General features: G+C 48.4%; 1 protein-coding gene and 1 long non-coding RNA gene across 5 annotated transcripts in view; one reads left to right on the top strand and one right to left on the bottom strand.

Annotated features, from left to right (window-relative positions):
• The first annotated feature begins 1316 nt into the window (after positions 1-1316).
• LOC103306275 (uncharacterized) lies at positions 1317-7448 on the top strand. Its single transcript, XR_010598182.1, has 3 exons — positions 1317-2035; positions 3554-3667; positions 4287-7448. It is a non-coding gene; the product is annotated as an uncharacterized LOC103306275 (long non-coding RNA).
• A 1235-nt stretch (positions 7449-8683) lies between these two features.
• The window catches only part of LOC135981243 (obscurin-like), a 35546-nt gene continuing 29511 nt past the window's right edge, over positions 8684-14718 (bottom strand). For 3 of the 4 annotated variants that reach the window (XM_065582603.1, XM_065582605.1, XM_065582606.1), the window contains 2 exons: positions 12942-13091; positions 8684-12787 (listed from right to left, as the gene is read on the bottom strand). In XM_065582603.1, coding sequence (XP_065438675.1) covers positions 12610-12787; positions 12942-13091 — 328 coding nt within the window. In that variant the 3' untranslated portion in view covers positions 8684-12609. The other variant, XM_065582604.1, reaches the window with a different exon arrangement.

Genomic DNA, 14718 nt, shown 5'->3' with positions numbered 1-14718 from the left:
TTCTTACACCTGGAAAAGACTATAAAAGGCTGATGCCTCGTCTCCATCTTGTCTTCAATCCTGCTTCTTACCTCTGGAGGGACTTTGCTACAAATGGAAGCTCTACACAAAGGACTGAATGACCCATCCCAGCGGGGGATGTATTCCAGAGACTTAATTTAAACCTGCAGTTTATTTCATCACTGCTACAAGCCTAAACCAAGAACTTTGCCATTACTTTGTGTAATTGATTCCATTTAACCAATTCTAGCTCTCATCTCTATCTTTTTCCTTTTATGAACAAACCTTTAGATTTTTAGATTCTAAAGAATTGGCAACAGCATGATTTGTGGGTAAGATCTGATTTGTATATTAACCTGGGTCTGGGGCTTGGTCCTTCGGGATTGAGGGAACCTTATTTTCTTTTACTGGGGTATTGGTTTTCATAACCATTTGTCCCCATAACGAGTGGCACTGGTGGTGATACTGGGAAACTGGAGTGTCTAAGGGAATTGCTTGTGTAACTTGTGGTTAGCCAGTGGGGTGAGACCAAAGTCCTCTTTGTCTGGCTGGTTTGGTTTGCCTTAGAGGTGGAAACACCCCAGCCTTGGGCTGTGACTGCCCTGTTTTAGCAATTTGTCCTGAATTGACACTCTCAGTTGGGTTCCGGCAGAACCAGCATCGTTACACCCTGTCTGATAGTTTTTTAGATAGTATTAAAACAGTGGTTGTCCTTTTGGGGGGAAAGAGAAGAATCAGCTGAGATGTTCTGGAGTGGCTGCTGTTATTCAAGTCTACTGCCATTTCCTTGACGAAACAAGAAAACAAACCAAGAAAAACACAGAGGACAGAAAAGAACAGCGAAGAGAAAATGCAGCGTCTGCCTCTGCAACCTCTTATATGCAGCCTCACTGCTGGAGGAGCCCAGGCTTAGCACGTCTGATCAGCCACTCCTGCCCCCGCAAACTTGCATGTATCAGCCTGTTTGGGGCGTTGCTTTTAGCTACCTCACTGGCCCCGGGCTCCCAGAAATCTAGCAAAGGGTGCAGGCTTGGCCAGCTAAGCCAGAGCCTTATTAAACAGAAGACAACACAGCAGAGATAGGAAAGAGAAGTCAGGTGGGGAAGAAAAGTGACACACGAGGGCGCGGGTGGGAGCAGGAACCAACCCTCACATTCCAGGGCTTGTCTACACATCCTGCGCTGCTGCAGTGCGTCTGGTGAAGACGCTCTGTACCGACGGGAGAGCAGAATAAAACCACCTCTGCGAGCGGCGGTACCTGTGTCCACACAGGCGCTTAGGTTGGTGTAACTTATGTCACTCAGGGGGGTGGTTTATTCACCCCTCAGCGCCCTAAGTCATGCAGACATGAGCTGTAGTGTAGACATAGCCTAGGTGCGGGTCAGGATTCCGGGGAAGCCAGTGAAGGTGGCAGTGTCATCAATTCTCTCCGCCTGGCCCGCTCTGGGTAGGATGAGGAAGGCTCTGGTGGATCCCGAGGTGCCAGGAGTCAGTGGGGATGGCAACCGTGATGGCGATGCCTGCCCCATGTCTCCCCAACTCGCTCCCCCTTCTCTGCTGTGCAAGCCTTTTGCTGGCACCCCCGTCCGTTCCTGCGCCCGTCCCCTCTCTCCGCACTTCCCTCACCCCAGTCCCGCTGCGCGTCGGCTTGCCCCTTGCTTCTCATTCCACTCTCTGCTCAGCGGCCACTTGCTTTCAGTGGCGTGTCCATCCCTCGCGATGCTTCCTCCTGGGGGCAGGCCCAGCTTCATGGGCGCCCACAGCAGGTGGGCGGGGTCAGAGTGGAGGTGAGGGCCATGAGCAGGGGGTGGAGGGAGATGGCTCAGCCCAGCTGTCGGCTGAGCGGCATTCCAGGTGTCTGTCGGCAGAGTCTCCCGGAGCTAGCACTGTCTCATTTCTCCCCCTTCCTTCTTGGCCTGCAGAGCCTGCCGCAGCGGAGAAGGGTGAATGAAGCACGGGCGCGAAGAGAGAATTCAGGATTCCTGACTCCCTGCTTGGGCCACCCATGGGAACGCCTGGGGCAGCTCCTGCTCAGGTAGGATATTTGCAGGGAGAGCCTCGTGTGTTGCTTTTGAGCAGTAGGGTTGGGGAGTGACTGTCACGCCAGCTGTCAGCAAAGCGGTGACTGCCCTAGTTGCCTGCCGAGTGGGGCAGGATCGAATCTTCGATTGGCTCCACCCTCGAGCGCGCTTCCAGTATCCCTGATCCACTCAGGTTTGCCGGCATCTTCAGTGGGGTCATTCCTGGAGCTGGCAAACCAATGCTTTCCCCTTTGATTTAGGGGACTTGGCTTTAGCCCTCCTGACTGCTGGTGCTTGCACTCTCCTGCACCTCAAGGCTCTTTGTCCAACATACCAAGCAGAGGACGAGTCCCTTGGTCTTCCGGGATGGACTCTGGCATTACAGAGAGTGGCATGTGCCTGTTGTTCATTGTTCATGGAGAAAACGCGACCTCTGATGGGCTGGGATGAAAGCGGGCTGGATGGAAGTGGAAGGCTGAGAGTATGTAACTCCTGTGATTCCCGGGCCCGGTGACATTTGATGATGTTGCGGTCTATTTCTCTTAGGAGGAATGGGCTCTCTTAGGGTACGTCTATACTTACCTCCGGGTTCGGCGGTAAGCAATCGATCTTCTGGGACCGATTTATCGCGTCTTGTCTAGACGCGATAAATCGATCCCGGAAGTGCTCGCCATTGACGAGAGGAGTACGCGGAGTCGACGGGGGAGCCTGCCTGCCGTGGGTGGACCCGCGGTAAGTACCTTGTAGTTCGAACTAAGGTACTTCGACTTCAGCTATGTTATTCACGTTGCTGAAGTTGCGTATCTTAGTTCGAACTGGGGGGTTAGTGTGGACCAGCCCTTAGAGCAGGGGCAGAAGGCGCTGTATCAGGACACGATGGAGGAGAATTACGGTCTTCTGACCTCGTTGGGTAAAGCTCAACCCTCCTCCTTTTCCTGGGTGTTGTGTGGGCTCTGAAATACCCAGGGCCTTTTCTAGATGCCGGGACGCCACCGAGGATCAGCAGCAGCAGAAAGGAGCAAGTCACTGATTTCATGAGGGAAAGGGGTTACTGCAATCTGGGCAGAGTATTGCCCTAAGGCAGGTGATTGGAGAGACGTCCAGGCTGCTCACGTATTGGCTGAGAAGTAAGGTGCACGTTTTTAACAGTGAGGGTAATTAACCATTACGGGCAACAAACCTAGGGCTGTGGTGGATTTTCTATCACTTGAAGTCATCCAGTCAAGACTGGGTGTCTTTCTAAGAGGTATGCTAGAGCTCAGACAGAAGTTAGGGGCTTGATGGACAGTTTATTGGGTGAGGTTCTCTGACCTGGGTGACCTCCTGCATCACCCAGGGCAGAGAACATCACCCAGTGGCCTCAGATTGTCTGAGGAGAAGGAGGTTAGAGTGGACATTAGGATTAAGGGAGCATGTTTAACAGTCATGGAGAGTGGCAGACTAGAGAGAGCTGGGGGAGGTGCAAGGAGAATGGGACGCTAGCAGCGGTAGCCGTACGGCAACACAACAGCCTGATTTTCCCCCATTAACAGGCTATGCAGGGACCAAACTGAACATTTTATCCCAAATGGAGCAGGCTGGAGCATCATGGGCCAAGGATCAACAGGACTCGCTGGAAGAAGAAAGCTCAGAAACCCCCTCCTTCAGTGAGTAGTAACAATCCACACCTCCTCCAAGCTGCTTGGCTAAGAGCTGACGACCAGCCGCTCTCTCTGAGCAGCTATCCTGACTGCCTCTCCCTGCAGTGTTTGTTGTGATTTGGTAAGCACACCATTCCTCCCATTTAGCCCCCAGCCCCTTTGCCTAGCCCTGTGCCGGCTCCCGGTGGAAGGAGAGCTCAGTGAGGGGGTGGGGTTACAGAAGCTGGTCAGAATTTGTCACCAGGAATTTTTTTTCAACCAAAAATGCTTTGAAATTTTCAGTTTTTTCCATGAAAAAAGCCAAATTCTTTTCAGTGTTTCATTCTTGGCAGCAGCACCGGGGAAAGGGGATGGTGGGAGGAGAGAGAAAACGGGGGAGGGAGGGAACGGGGGGAGGGAACATCCAAAACACCTTTTTTTTTTAAAACTGAAAGACTTTGGAATTTTGAAAAACAAACAAACAAACAAACAAAAAACAACCAGCCAAGCGGTTTGGCATTTTTCATGCAAGCGCTTCTGGGTAGGGAGCGAGTTGGTATTTTGTATTCTTCCCTAATGGAGTCTTTTAGGGTAGGAAATGCCTCAACTCCTTTAGGCAGTAACTTTCCTTTCCTCGCTCCCACAGCAACCTGCACTTTCAGCCTAAACGGCTAGACTGCGTCCCTTGAATTGCCTTCATCTCCACCCTACTTTCAGTTTGTCCTGGATGTATGTTCCCCAAGACCCACCTCTTTCCAAAACAGGGCTCTGCTAGCACACCGCCAGGGAGAGGCGAGAGTGTTTTCTGACTCTTTCTGCATAATTTCTATAGCTGTCAAAGGGGAGTTGGAACCAATCACCCCCCTGCCCACCCAGAGCAGTAAACTTCACTTTGATGTCCTTCTGCACTATACAGATACACTGAGTGACTGACAGTGAAACACATGTCTTTAAGGCACACATTTCAGGAGAACACAGCTGTATTGTGGAACACGCTCAGTGTCTAAGTAAACCATCTTTGATACACAGTGGTATCCACAGACCTCTAACCCACAAAGGACAAACTGCAAAGTTAAATAGGCTTACCTGGCGGGTTTGGTCCCAGCAGGTCTGGTCCAATCTAGCTACTCTTCTTTAGTTTAGCCTTCTCTAGGTGGATCCAGTTCACAGATCCTCACTTTATTTCCTAGACTAGATGAATATTTACATCGGAATCGCCAGACAGGATCAGAACTATGGTCTGTCTAGTCCAGACTCTCATCTCTAACAGTGACCTACAACACATGCTTCAAAGGAAAACACATGAAACCCCACAGTTGGCAGATGTATTTCTTACTATCTTTCTATATAACATGATGGCCTTATGCAACCCTCTTGACGTTAGGATGACCTGTCCAGGCAACACCGCATTCTCCCAACATCTGTAGCTCAGATCAGTCCAGACAAAAATAACTACCTTATAAATGTCTTTCATTCAAAATCAACTCAACCAGCACCAAGAAAATCAGCTTCTTGAGTGTCTTGGGTATGTAAATTTGCTAGCAATTAATGTAGTTCAATAAACGTAGCACAGGGCCTCTCGGGTCAGGAGAGAGGTGTGTGTGAGAAGAGCTACAAGGAGAAGATACACCTGAAGCGTCACGAGACCCTCCACTTCTTGAGAAAGCCGTTCAAGTGCAGGAAGCACTTCCTGCAGACATGGGTACTGATGATGCACCAAAGGACCCACACAGGTGAGAAGCCCTACAGCTGCGGCCAGTGCACCAAGAGCTTCAGCCAGCTCTCCAACTTCTTCTGGCGCATCCACACCAGTGAGCAGCCCTTTCGCGGGCCCCCAGGGTCAGCGGTGCTTCGGCCTCTGCTCCAGCCTCGCCACTCACCAGAAGATGCACACCAGGGAAGCCCTGCCTGTGCTGAGCACCAGGAAGGCCATTGCAGAGGGTTAGAGAAGAGGAGACTGTGGCCAAGTGAAACCCCTTGTCCTACCATGGAGATAGGCACTCTGGTCACACTGTGTGTGTGTGAATGGCTTACAGAGGGTGTAAATGACTCATGTGTGTGACTAACATGTCACAATCATATTGTTATTTATTTATTATTTGTATTGTGGTAGCTCCTAGGATCCACAGTCACAGACCCCATTGTGCCAGGCGTTGTGCAGACGCAGAACAAAAAGACCCGCAGAGCTGACGAGCAACAGGTATTCTCCCTAAGGCGCTTAGCTGGCCCCCATCCCTGTCCTATTGGAGCACCTCACAACTCACAATGTTTATCCTCACAGTGCCCCCATGAGGTTGGGAAGTGCTATTGTCCCCGTTCTGTAGATCTGAGGGCACAGAGTCGGTGACTTGCCCTAAGCCACCCGTGGAATTTGTGCCTGAGTAGGGACCTGAACATGGGTCTCTCGAATCACACCTGGTCCACTGGGCCATCCTGCCTCTTAGAGAGGGCTCACAAGCACATCTGTAGAAGATGTTACAGCTGGTTATAAGCAACTTGTTGACCTGTTGGACTCTTTTAACAATTGATGACCCATTTTTTCAAACCTCTTTTAATCATTTATTAACACATTTTATAAACTGTTGGTAAATGGAACTTCAGCATAAAGCATAAGCAACTTTCTCGTAATTGTGTATGTAGATTTAAATAAGGCTTGAGGAGTGAAAACTGCTATGACAGAGGCTGAGAGAAACCAGCCTGATCTGCACAGACATGCCAAACCTACCATCCCCTTCAGTCTCCACCAGGAATTTCACATCAGCAGTAGACAAGGATTTTGGTTGGGTTCATGAGTGGGTTTCTCCATTTGTGGGGTGAAGGGTGTCCCATGATGTGCAGCTGACAGGGCATAAAATCCTGTCCTAATGTTGGTTTTTCATGCAAGCAATTGCTGGCATTGTCACAAGGGTGTAATGGGATTGCATCTGTGAGGGGACGGTGTCCAGGAGGCAAACTGTCTGCTAACAAAACTGAGAATCAATGACAGAGCAGGCTCAGGTGAGCTGGACTTCTAGGTGAAAGGAGGAGTTGTGTATGGAAGAACCTTGGCAAAGAGGAGTAGAGACCCTGGTATCACAGATCCTGGGTAGCACTAAGTAGGGGACTTATTCCCATATTGCAGGCCAGTGTATCAAACCTGAATGAAGTGTGGTTGCTGGACTAAAGGGAGCTGCGTGGCAACACTGGCGGAGCGATTGAGGATTGAGTCTAATCATGCAACAATTTGTAGTTCAGTTTTGAAGGAGAACCAGTGAGGTCTGAATTATGACTTTTTCCCCTATAGTTTCCTGTATGTAAATATTTCCTTCTGAACTAGTGTAAATTGCCTCTCTCATTATTGGATCCATTTGGTTGATTTAATCTAGAGCTCTGAGTGTCTAGAATAGTCATAAAACTTCTTTCCAAATACCCTCTAGTGTTGTAATTAGAATTCCTTTATAGTTATGAATGTTCAGAGGGTCTAATCTCACAGTCAGCCACCTTCATAAGAACATAAGAATGGCCATACTGGGTCACACCAAGGGTCTATCTAGCCCAATATCCTGTCTTCCGACAGTGGCCAGTGCCAGGTGCCCCCGAGGGAATGAACAGAACAGGTAATCATCAAGTGATCCATCCCCTGTCACTCAGTCCCAGCTTCTGGCAAAGAAGTTATGTGGTACTCTGTTACATCTAATATGAGAGGGTCAAGAAGACAGCTCTTGCCCTCAGTAATATCCAGGCCAAGCTATGGGTTCGGTGGGTAGTTCAAACACATTTCAGATTGCTCATTAGCAAAGCCACCACTCGTTTTGGTAGGGAGGCTGTTGTGAAACACTTGGTTATGGAATCAGGATATGGAGATCATGTCACCCATCCCACCTCCCTACCACTGGAGGATTGTTTCCCAGGGTACATAGTGTGACAAAGTTCCTCCTCTACCTTGGTGGGTCCTGCACTTATTGGCGGATTTTCTCGCCTCACAGATTCACCATGTGGGTTGGGAAACAGCCCAGAGACCTTCCCCTCTGGTAGAAGCCACAGTCCAGGTCAATTCCTCCTGTGTCTGATCAGGAGTTGGGAGATTTTGGGGGAACCCGGGCCCACCCTCTACTCTGGGTTCCAGCCCAGGGCCCTGTGGACGGCAGCTGTTTAGAGTGCCTCCTGGTACAGCTGCGCGACAGCTACAACTCCCTGGGCTACTTCCCCATAGCCTCCTCCCAACACCTTCTTTATCCTCACCACAGGACCTTCCTCCTGGTGTCTGATAATGCTTGTACTCCTCAGTCTTCCAGCAATACACCTTCCCACTCTCAGCTCCTCGTGCCTCTTGCTCCCAGCTCCTCGCATGCACACCACAAACTGAAGTGAGGTCCTTTTTAAACTCAGGTGCCCTGATTAGCTAGCCTGTCCTAATTGATTCTAGCAGTTTCTTAATTGGCTCCAGGTGTCTTAATTATCCTGCCTGTCTTAATTGGTTCTAGCAGGTTCCTGATTACTCTAGTGCAGCCCCTGCTCTGGTCACTCAGGGAACAGAAAACTGCTCATCCAGTGACCAGTATATTTGCCCTCTTCCAGACTCCTGTACCCCACTGGTCTGGGTCTGTCACAATAGTTTTAGCTACTAGATTGTCCTCAGGTCTCTGGCTTCACTGCAGGCTCAGGCAAAGGAGCCAGAAAGGAGCATGAGTCCTTATTTCAAGCAAATGCTGTGACTTGAAAATGAAACAAAACAATGGGGTCTGGGGCTGGCGTCCAAAGGCATTGCATCACACAATGGGGACTTGGTAGTATTTCTCTCTCTGGCAATGGAGAGACTAGTACGCTGCATTCAACCCTGGGCACCGTGGTACCTGAATGATGTTGATCCAATAGAAAGAATATGAAGAGGTGCAACCAAAATGATTTGAAGGCAGGAATCGTCCCAAGGAAAGAACTAAGCATGCATCCAGCTAGGATGTGTTTGTGCTGTGCCTAGAACACAAGGACCCTGAGTCTGATGGAGACACCTGGAAGCTACAGTACTGTTATTATAGGAAAAGAATAACAGCAAAAAATATGGTCTAACTTCTTTGTCAAAATAGTTTATTTAACAAAACAGTCTTGAGTGCACAAAAGACTTCTGACATGTTCAAAACGCATGCAAATTAGAGAAGCAAACTCAGTTAATTTGAATTGCATAAGAAAGAGAAAGGGGATATGAGCCCAGGTCTTGATATTTGTTAACCCACCTTAAAAATTGTACTCTTAAATGGGTTTGTCCTTGACAAATTGACCCCTCTCCACCTTAAAAATCAAACCAATCTAAAGTACATCTGATTGCTGTGATATTAAGTTGGAGGGAAGACAGCATCCTGAAAACCTATTGGCCAGATTCTGATCTAAGTAACACCAACATCAATCCAAAGTAACTCCTCTAGCTTCAGTGGAACTCAGCTCAGAATTGGGCCCTAAGACCTAAACACTCTCTCCTACACTGGACTATGGCGACAATGTAACTGAAATTCAAAGCTTCATTGTCTGTTGAATCTGTGTCTGCTCTCCCCAGTCTAGTTAAACGTCCTCTAGTTTCAGTCACATTTCCTGTGCTGCTTGCTGTACTGGCATCATAAGGAACCTTAGCGTTATGCATTTTAGGATCTTACCAATGTGCATTAAACGTGACTGGAAAGGCTGTCACCATTTAAACACTATCACACTTTCACGGTCTTATGAAACGGTAGCACATTAGGAACGGATTTCCCTCCCCCATCCCCATTAACGCTGCTGGATACAGAACTATGAGCAAAACATCGTTTGTAATGAAAGTCACAAAATGGTATTTGGTGCAATAAACTGACCACACCAGAACCAATAGATACATGAGTCAGTTCACATAAACGCAGAGATTATATTCACACAAGAAAAACAATGCTAAGACCATCAAATATAAATGAAAATAATCCAGAACACGTTTTAGACACCATGAAAGACACTAAGCTCCAAGATGTTGTAGCCTCTATTTAGAAATCAAACTGAAATACATTTTCCAATAACTCTGTTCCCACATCTCCCAAATATATCAGAAGATCTACAAATCAACAGCCCAGGCGCCCAAGTGGCAGACTGCCTTTAGACCAATTCTGTACTTAATGAGGTCAAGGTCTTTGTTGCTTCATGTGCCTTTGACTGCCGTACAGCTAGTACCAACAGGAGCCTAAGTTAAAGCAGGGGTTAACCTCATGTGATACTGGGATTACAGTGCACCTGCTGGGCTGATGATTTTCTATTAACATCTTTCATAATGGAAGAGTTAGCATGGACTCAGCAGTACAGTGGTGTGTTCCACCTAGATACACCTAGAACATTCGGCAGCATGAGGGTGTTCCATCTAGATACACCTAGAACATTCATCAGCACGGGGAGGTGTTCCACCTAGAGACACCCAGTACATTCAGCAGCATAATTGGCACATTCTAACTAGACACACCTGGCACATTCAGCAGCTCAGCAGGTGTGTTCTACCTAGATATACCAAGCACATTCAACAGCTGTGCTCCACCTAGATATTCCCAGAATTCTCAGCAGCATAACAGGCACATTCTGCCTGGATGTGTCTCGTACATTCAGCGGCATGGCAGGTGCATGACACCCGGACATACCTGGAATAGCCAGCAGCAGGCAAGCACGGCTAACAAACTGTCTAGCATAAGTGATCTTTGCTGTGTAGAAGAATCATAATGGAAAACATTGTGCTACTTTGATTGCTTCAGTGAAAAGGCGTGTGTTGTGTGTGGCTGATTAAAAAGACTATGGTAGGCATTAAGGAAAAATTACCCTAACTTCATCACTGCAGATTCCTGGGTTTATTGCATCTCCCCCGAGCATCTGTGGAACTGGTGTCTGTCCAGCGGCAGAGCTGTTCCTACAAAAGTCACCCAATGAGTGGGCGTTTCCTCTGTACCCACAGACACAGAACAGTGCTGCCAACAAAGGTAGCATGCACAGGTCACTTTCGACAGCAAGCCAGGCAGAGTAGCGAGTTCATTGCAGTGAACCACTCCCTCAAGGCTCAAAGTATGGCCCTTTGCAGCTTCAGAACAGTCTCTCCCAGGTGTGGACAAAGGTTTTCTTTTGGAGCGTGCTCATTTGAGTCCTTCCTGTGAGAGAATGCCTCGCTCGAAAATCCTAACTGTGCCAAGTCTCTCTCTGCAGGGGCCACCTACCCTACGGAAGCCCATATCAATATATCAAGGCCGCGTACTGCAAAATCAGCATAGAATTCCTAACAGCGTGGTTTGCATTTTTAAGACTGCAGATTCAGATAAAGCAAGTTAGGGTTGCTTTAAGCTACTAGGTGTCTGGTATATTTGCCCTCTGATCATAAAGACTGGAGACTTTAAATGCATGTCCCATAGCTCATATTCACTGTGGTTATAACCACAGTGAGTATCAATCCTTTGAGGATTTTAGCCAATGCTGCATATATCACAATGCACAGGGGCATGCGTAGACCCCTCAATGATACATGCTATACATTCTGCCACACTATTAGCACATAGCAGAAAAAACTGGCTTGTGTCTGAGATGGCATGATCTGAGCCATTCATAGGAGTAGCATACAAAGGGCTAATTTGGTCTTCCACTGAAAAAGCAAGACTCTATCAGTGCCTTTTCTCTTGCATGAGCAGGAAGATGGCCACAAATGGCTGTTCTTGTATCTCCTGTCGTTCAAGGTACATGCAAGACTGACTTCTATTGGACACAAACATAGTATGGCTCCTTCTGGCCTGGTGAGAGGGAGGCTTACCTGGGACAGTTACTGTCTATGCACCATGAGAGTCCCAGTTACAGTCTCGTCTGTAGTAATGTGCAGATGGTGCACGTAACGCTCCTGTACTGAGTGTGATTGTGCCTCCCTCTAGTGGCTGGCTTAGCAGCCTGCTACTTCCAGAGGAAAGTTTTCTCACTCAGTGTGAGTGGCAGAGGCCTGCGTTTTGTCTTGGGTTCAGTCCCCATGGATGACTGTGGTAGCCATAGGTGAACAAGGCCAAGGTACGTTACACACTGGGTCCAGTCACCGGTGCATGCTGATTGAAATTAGAAATTTTTAGAAAGAAGTTAATGGAGATATCCTACCTCCTAGAACTGGAAGGGACCTTGAAAGGTCATCAAGTCCAGCCCACTGCCTTCACTAGCAGGACCAAGTACTGATTTTTGCCCCAGATCCCTAAATGGCCCCCTCAAGGATTGAACTCACAACCCTGGGTTTAGCAGGCCAATGCGCAAACCACTGAGCTATCATTGCACCCCCTATCATTGTCTCTGTGAATTCTAGCCCCGGCTACTATGTGACAGACACATCAGATGCCCTATTGAACAAATGTTATTTATAGCTCCAGTTACCTACAACTCTGCCTAGAAGACACACACACACACACACACTACATTTCATCTGATAGCCACACAATGGATTTTTTTTTAAACAGCGAAGATGTATATATTCTGATTCCATCCTGGGGCACTATCATTCAAGACCTCCTCTACCCCAGCCCCAACTCAGTGCTATATTCCAAGGGAAATCTTTTACTGGCTCCGTATGGTTTTGGGAGATCGGCTAGAAGACCTGGCTATCACGTGAGCACCGGGGATCAGAAGCGGAGGCTGCTGTTATTGCAGGGAGTCACGTCTGAAAGGCTCATGAAGTGGCTGGGGGTCTGGTATCTCTGTGCTGCTGCTGGAGCTTGTGGGGAGGTCACTGAGCGGTATTATGAGCAGTCTTGGAACACTAAGGGAAGGATTTTCAAAGCCACCCAGAGATCCAGTTCCCATTCACTCATGAATGGGAGCTGCTCACTCAAATCTCTCTCTAAGGCGTCAGAGTCACTGGTTTACTGCAGCAGGTCTGTAACCAGAAATGACACTTAGGTACCAAACCCCCAGTGCACACATTTGTCAGGGCATGCGGGGTGGGATGGGGGAATCTATTCTTCACCGTGTTCCCATCCGTTTCACTGTGCAATCATCAGCCCATACTTTGAACAGAGCAGGCTCCTTTTCTTCTCCCGTTCTGCTAGGAAACGCCTCAGCTTGGCGGTGGAGAAAGTGACCACCGCTTGCTGTCTGTCATCCAAACCCGTCTCCTGGAGCCACGGAAACTGAAGGCATTCCGATCCCGACGGCCTCCCCCTAGGATAGGAAGAGAGCTAGAGCATCAACAAGCATCTGGCTCAGATGGAGACATGCAGTGAGAGGAAGCTAGGTAGCTGGCTAGAGAAAGGGAGAAGAGAGCAGAAACTGGGCTCTGCATAGTTTGCATGCTGCAAAGCAAACATCCTCTTACCAGGGATTTGCGCACAGCGTGCTTTGAAGAAATGTCACGGCCCCCACAGACAGACCCGCGTAGCATCTGGTAAGCTTCACCTTCCCTTTTTTGGTGATTCTCGGAAAGTCACAGGCCACCTCAGAACTGAGGGGGTAGTCGGCACTCAGCCTAACACAAAAAAGGAGGGTAAAGCGACACGCGAGGGGAAAGGCCTCTTTGTAAATGCAATTTTCTGTTCCCAGTTCCTTTCTAGGCACTCCTGGGAAGTGCTGTGCTAGCGCGAGGAAGCAGACCACACCTGTGCTGAGAAGCATTGTATGGGAAGAGGAAATGGAAGAAGAGATGATTTATCGGAGGAAGGGTTTAATTAGAATGCTTTGTTTGCCTTTTTACTTAGCCCAGGTCTACACTGGGCGTGGGGGGGGGGGGAATCGACCTAAGATACGCAACTTCAGTTACGAGAATAGCGTAGCTGAAGTCGACGTATTTAGGTCGACTTACCGCGGCGTCTTCACGGTGCTGAGTCGACCGCTGCCGCTCCCCCGTCGACTCCGCCTGCGCCTCTCGCGGCGCTGGAGTACCGGAGTCGACGGGAGAGTGCTTGGGGATCAATTTATCGCATTTAGTCTAGACGCGATAAATCGACCCCTGATAGATCAATCATTACCCGTCGATCCGGCGGGCAGTGTAGACCTGCCCTTAGTGTAGTTTTAATGTGCTTGCGCTGGTTGAGTTTTATTGGAGAGCTGAGCCATATACAAAAGGTGGGTGTGGGTTGATTCTGTGTTGCAACATGGCCCCTTGACACCAATCCTGCTGTGCAAAGGGCCTATAAAGGCAGCCCATCGGCCCATCAGGGAGTGTAGAGTCAGCACAGACAGCTTTAAACCACTCTATTTCACAACCCCGGGTTCTGGGGGTGCGCCAAGGAGGAGGGATGCGGCTGGAATGCTGCTGTACTCTGGTTATTCTGAACTGATGCAGTAGGCCCTTAGTGCATCTCTGCTGGTGGATCTCCTCTGAAACCCTAGTGGATTTAAAACTGCCTTCCACTGATGCAATCCACAATCGTAGAAATGCAGGACTGGAAGGGACCTCAATAGCCCATCTAGTACAGCCCCTGAACTGAGGCACGACCAAGTATTATCTAGACCATCCCTGACAGGTGTTTGTCTAACCTGTTCTTAAAAACTTCCAATAATGGAATTTCCACAATGTTCCTAGGTAATTTGTTCCAGTGCTTAACCACCCTGACAGTTAGCAAGTTTTTCCTAATGTCCAACCTAAATCTCCCTTGCTGCAATCTAACCCATTACTTCTTGTCCTATCCTCAGTGGTTAAGGAGAACAATTTATCACCCTTCTTTTTATAGCAACCTTTTACGTACTTGAAGACAGTTATCATGTCCCCCCTCAGTCTTCTCTTCTCCAGACTAAACAAACCCATTTTTTTCCAATCTTTTCTAGACCGTTCATCATTTTTGTTGCTTTCCTCTGGACTTTCTCCAATTTGTCCACATCCTTCCTGAAGTGGGGTGCCCAGAACTGGACACAATACTCCAGTTGAGGCCTTATCAGTGCTGAGTAAAGCAGAAGAATTACTTCTCACGTCTTGCTTACAACACTACTGTTAATACATAGAAGCATAGAAATTTAGGGCTGGAAGGGACCTTGAGAAGTCATCAAGTCCAGCCCCCTGCACTGAGGCAGGGCCAAGAAAACCTAGACCATCCCTGACAGATGTTTGTCCAACTTGTTTTTAAAAAACTTCCAAGATCTCCTGGTTAAGCCACTGT

This window comes from Chrysemys picta, chromosome 2 (assembly GCF_011386835.1).
Source record: "Chrysemys picta bellii isolate R12L10 chromosome 2, ASM1138683v2, whole genome shotgun sequence".
Lineage (NCBI taxonomy): Eukaryota > Metazoa > Chordata > Testudines > Emydidae > Chrysemys > Chrysemys picta.
This window is presented reverse-complemented; position numbering and strand designations above follow the sequence as displayed.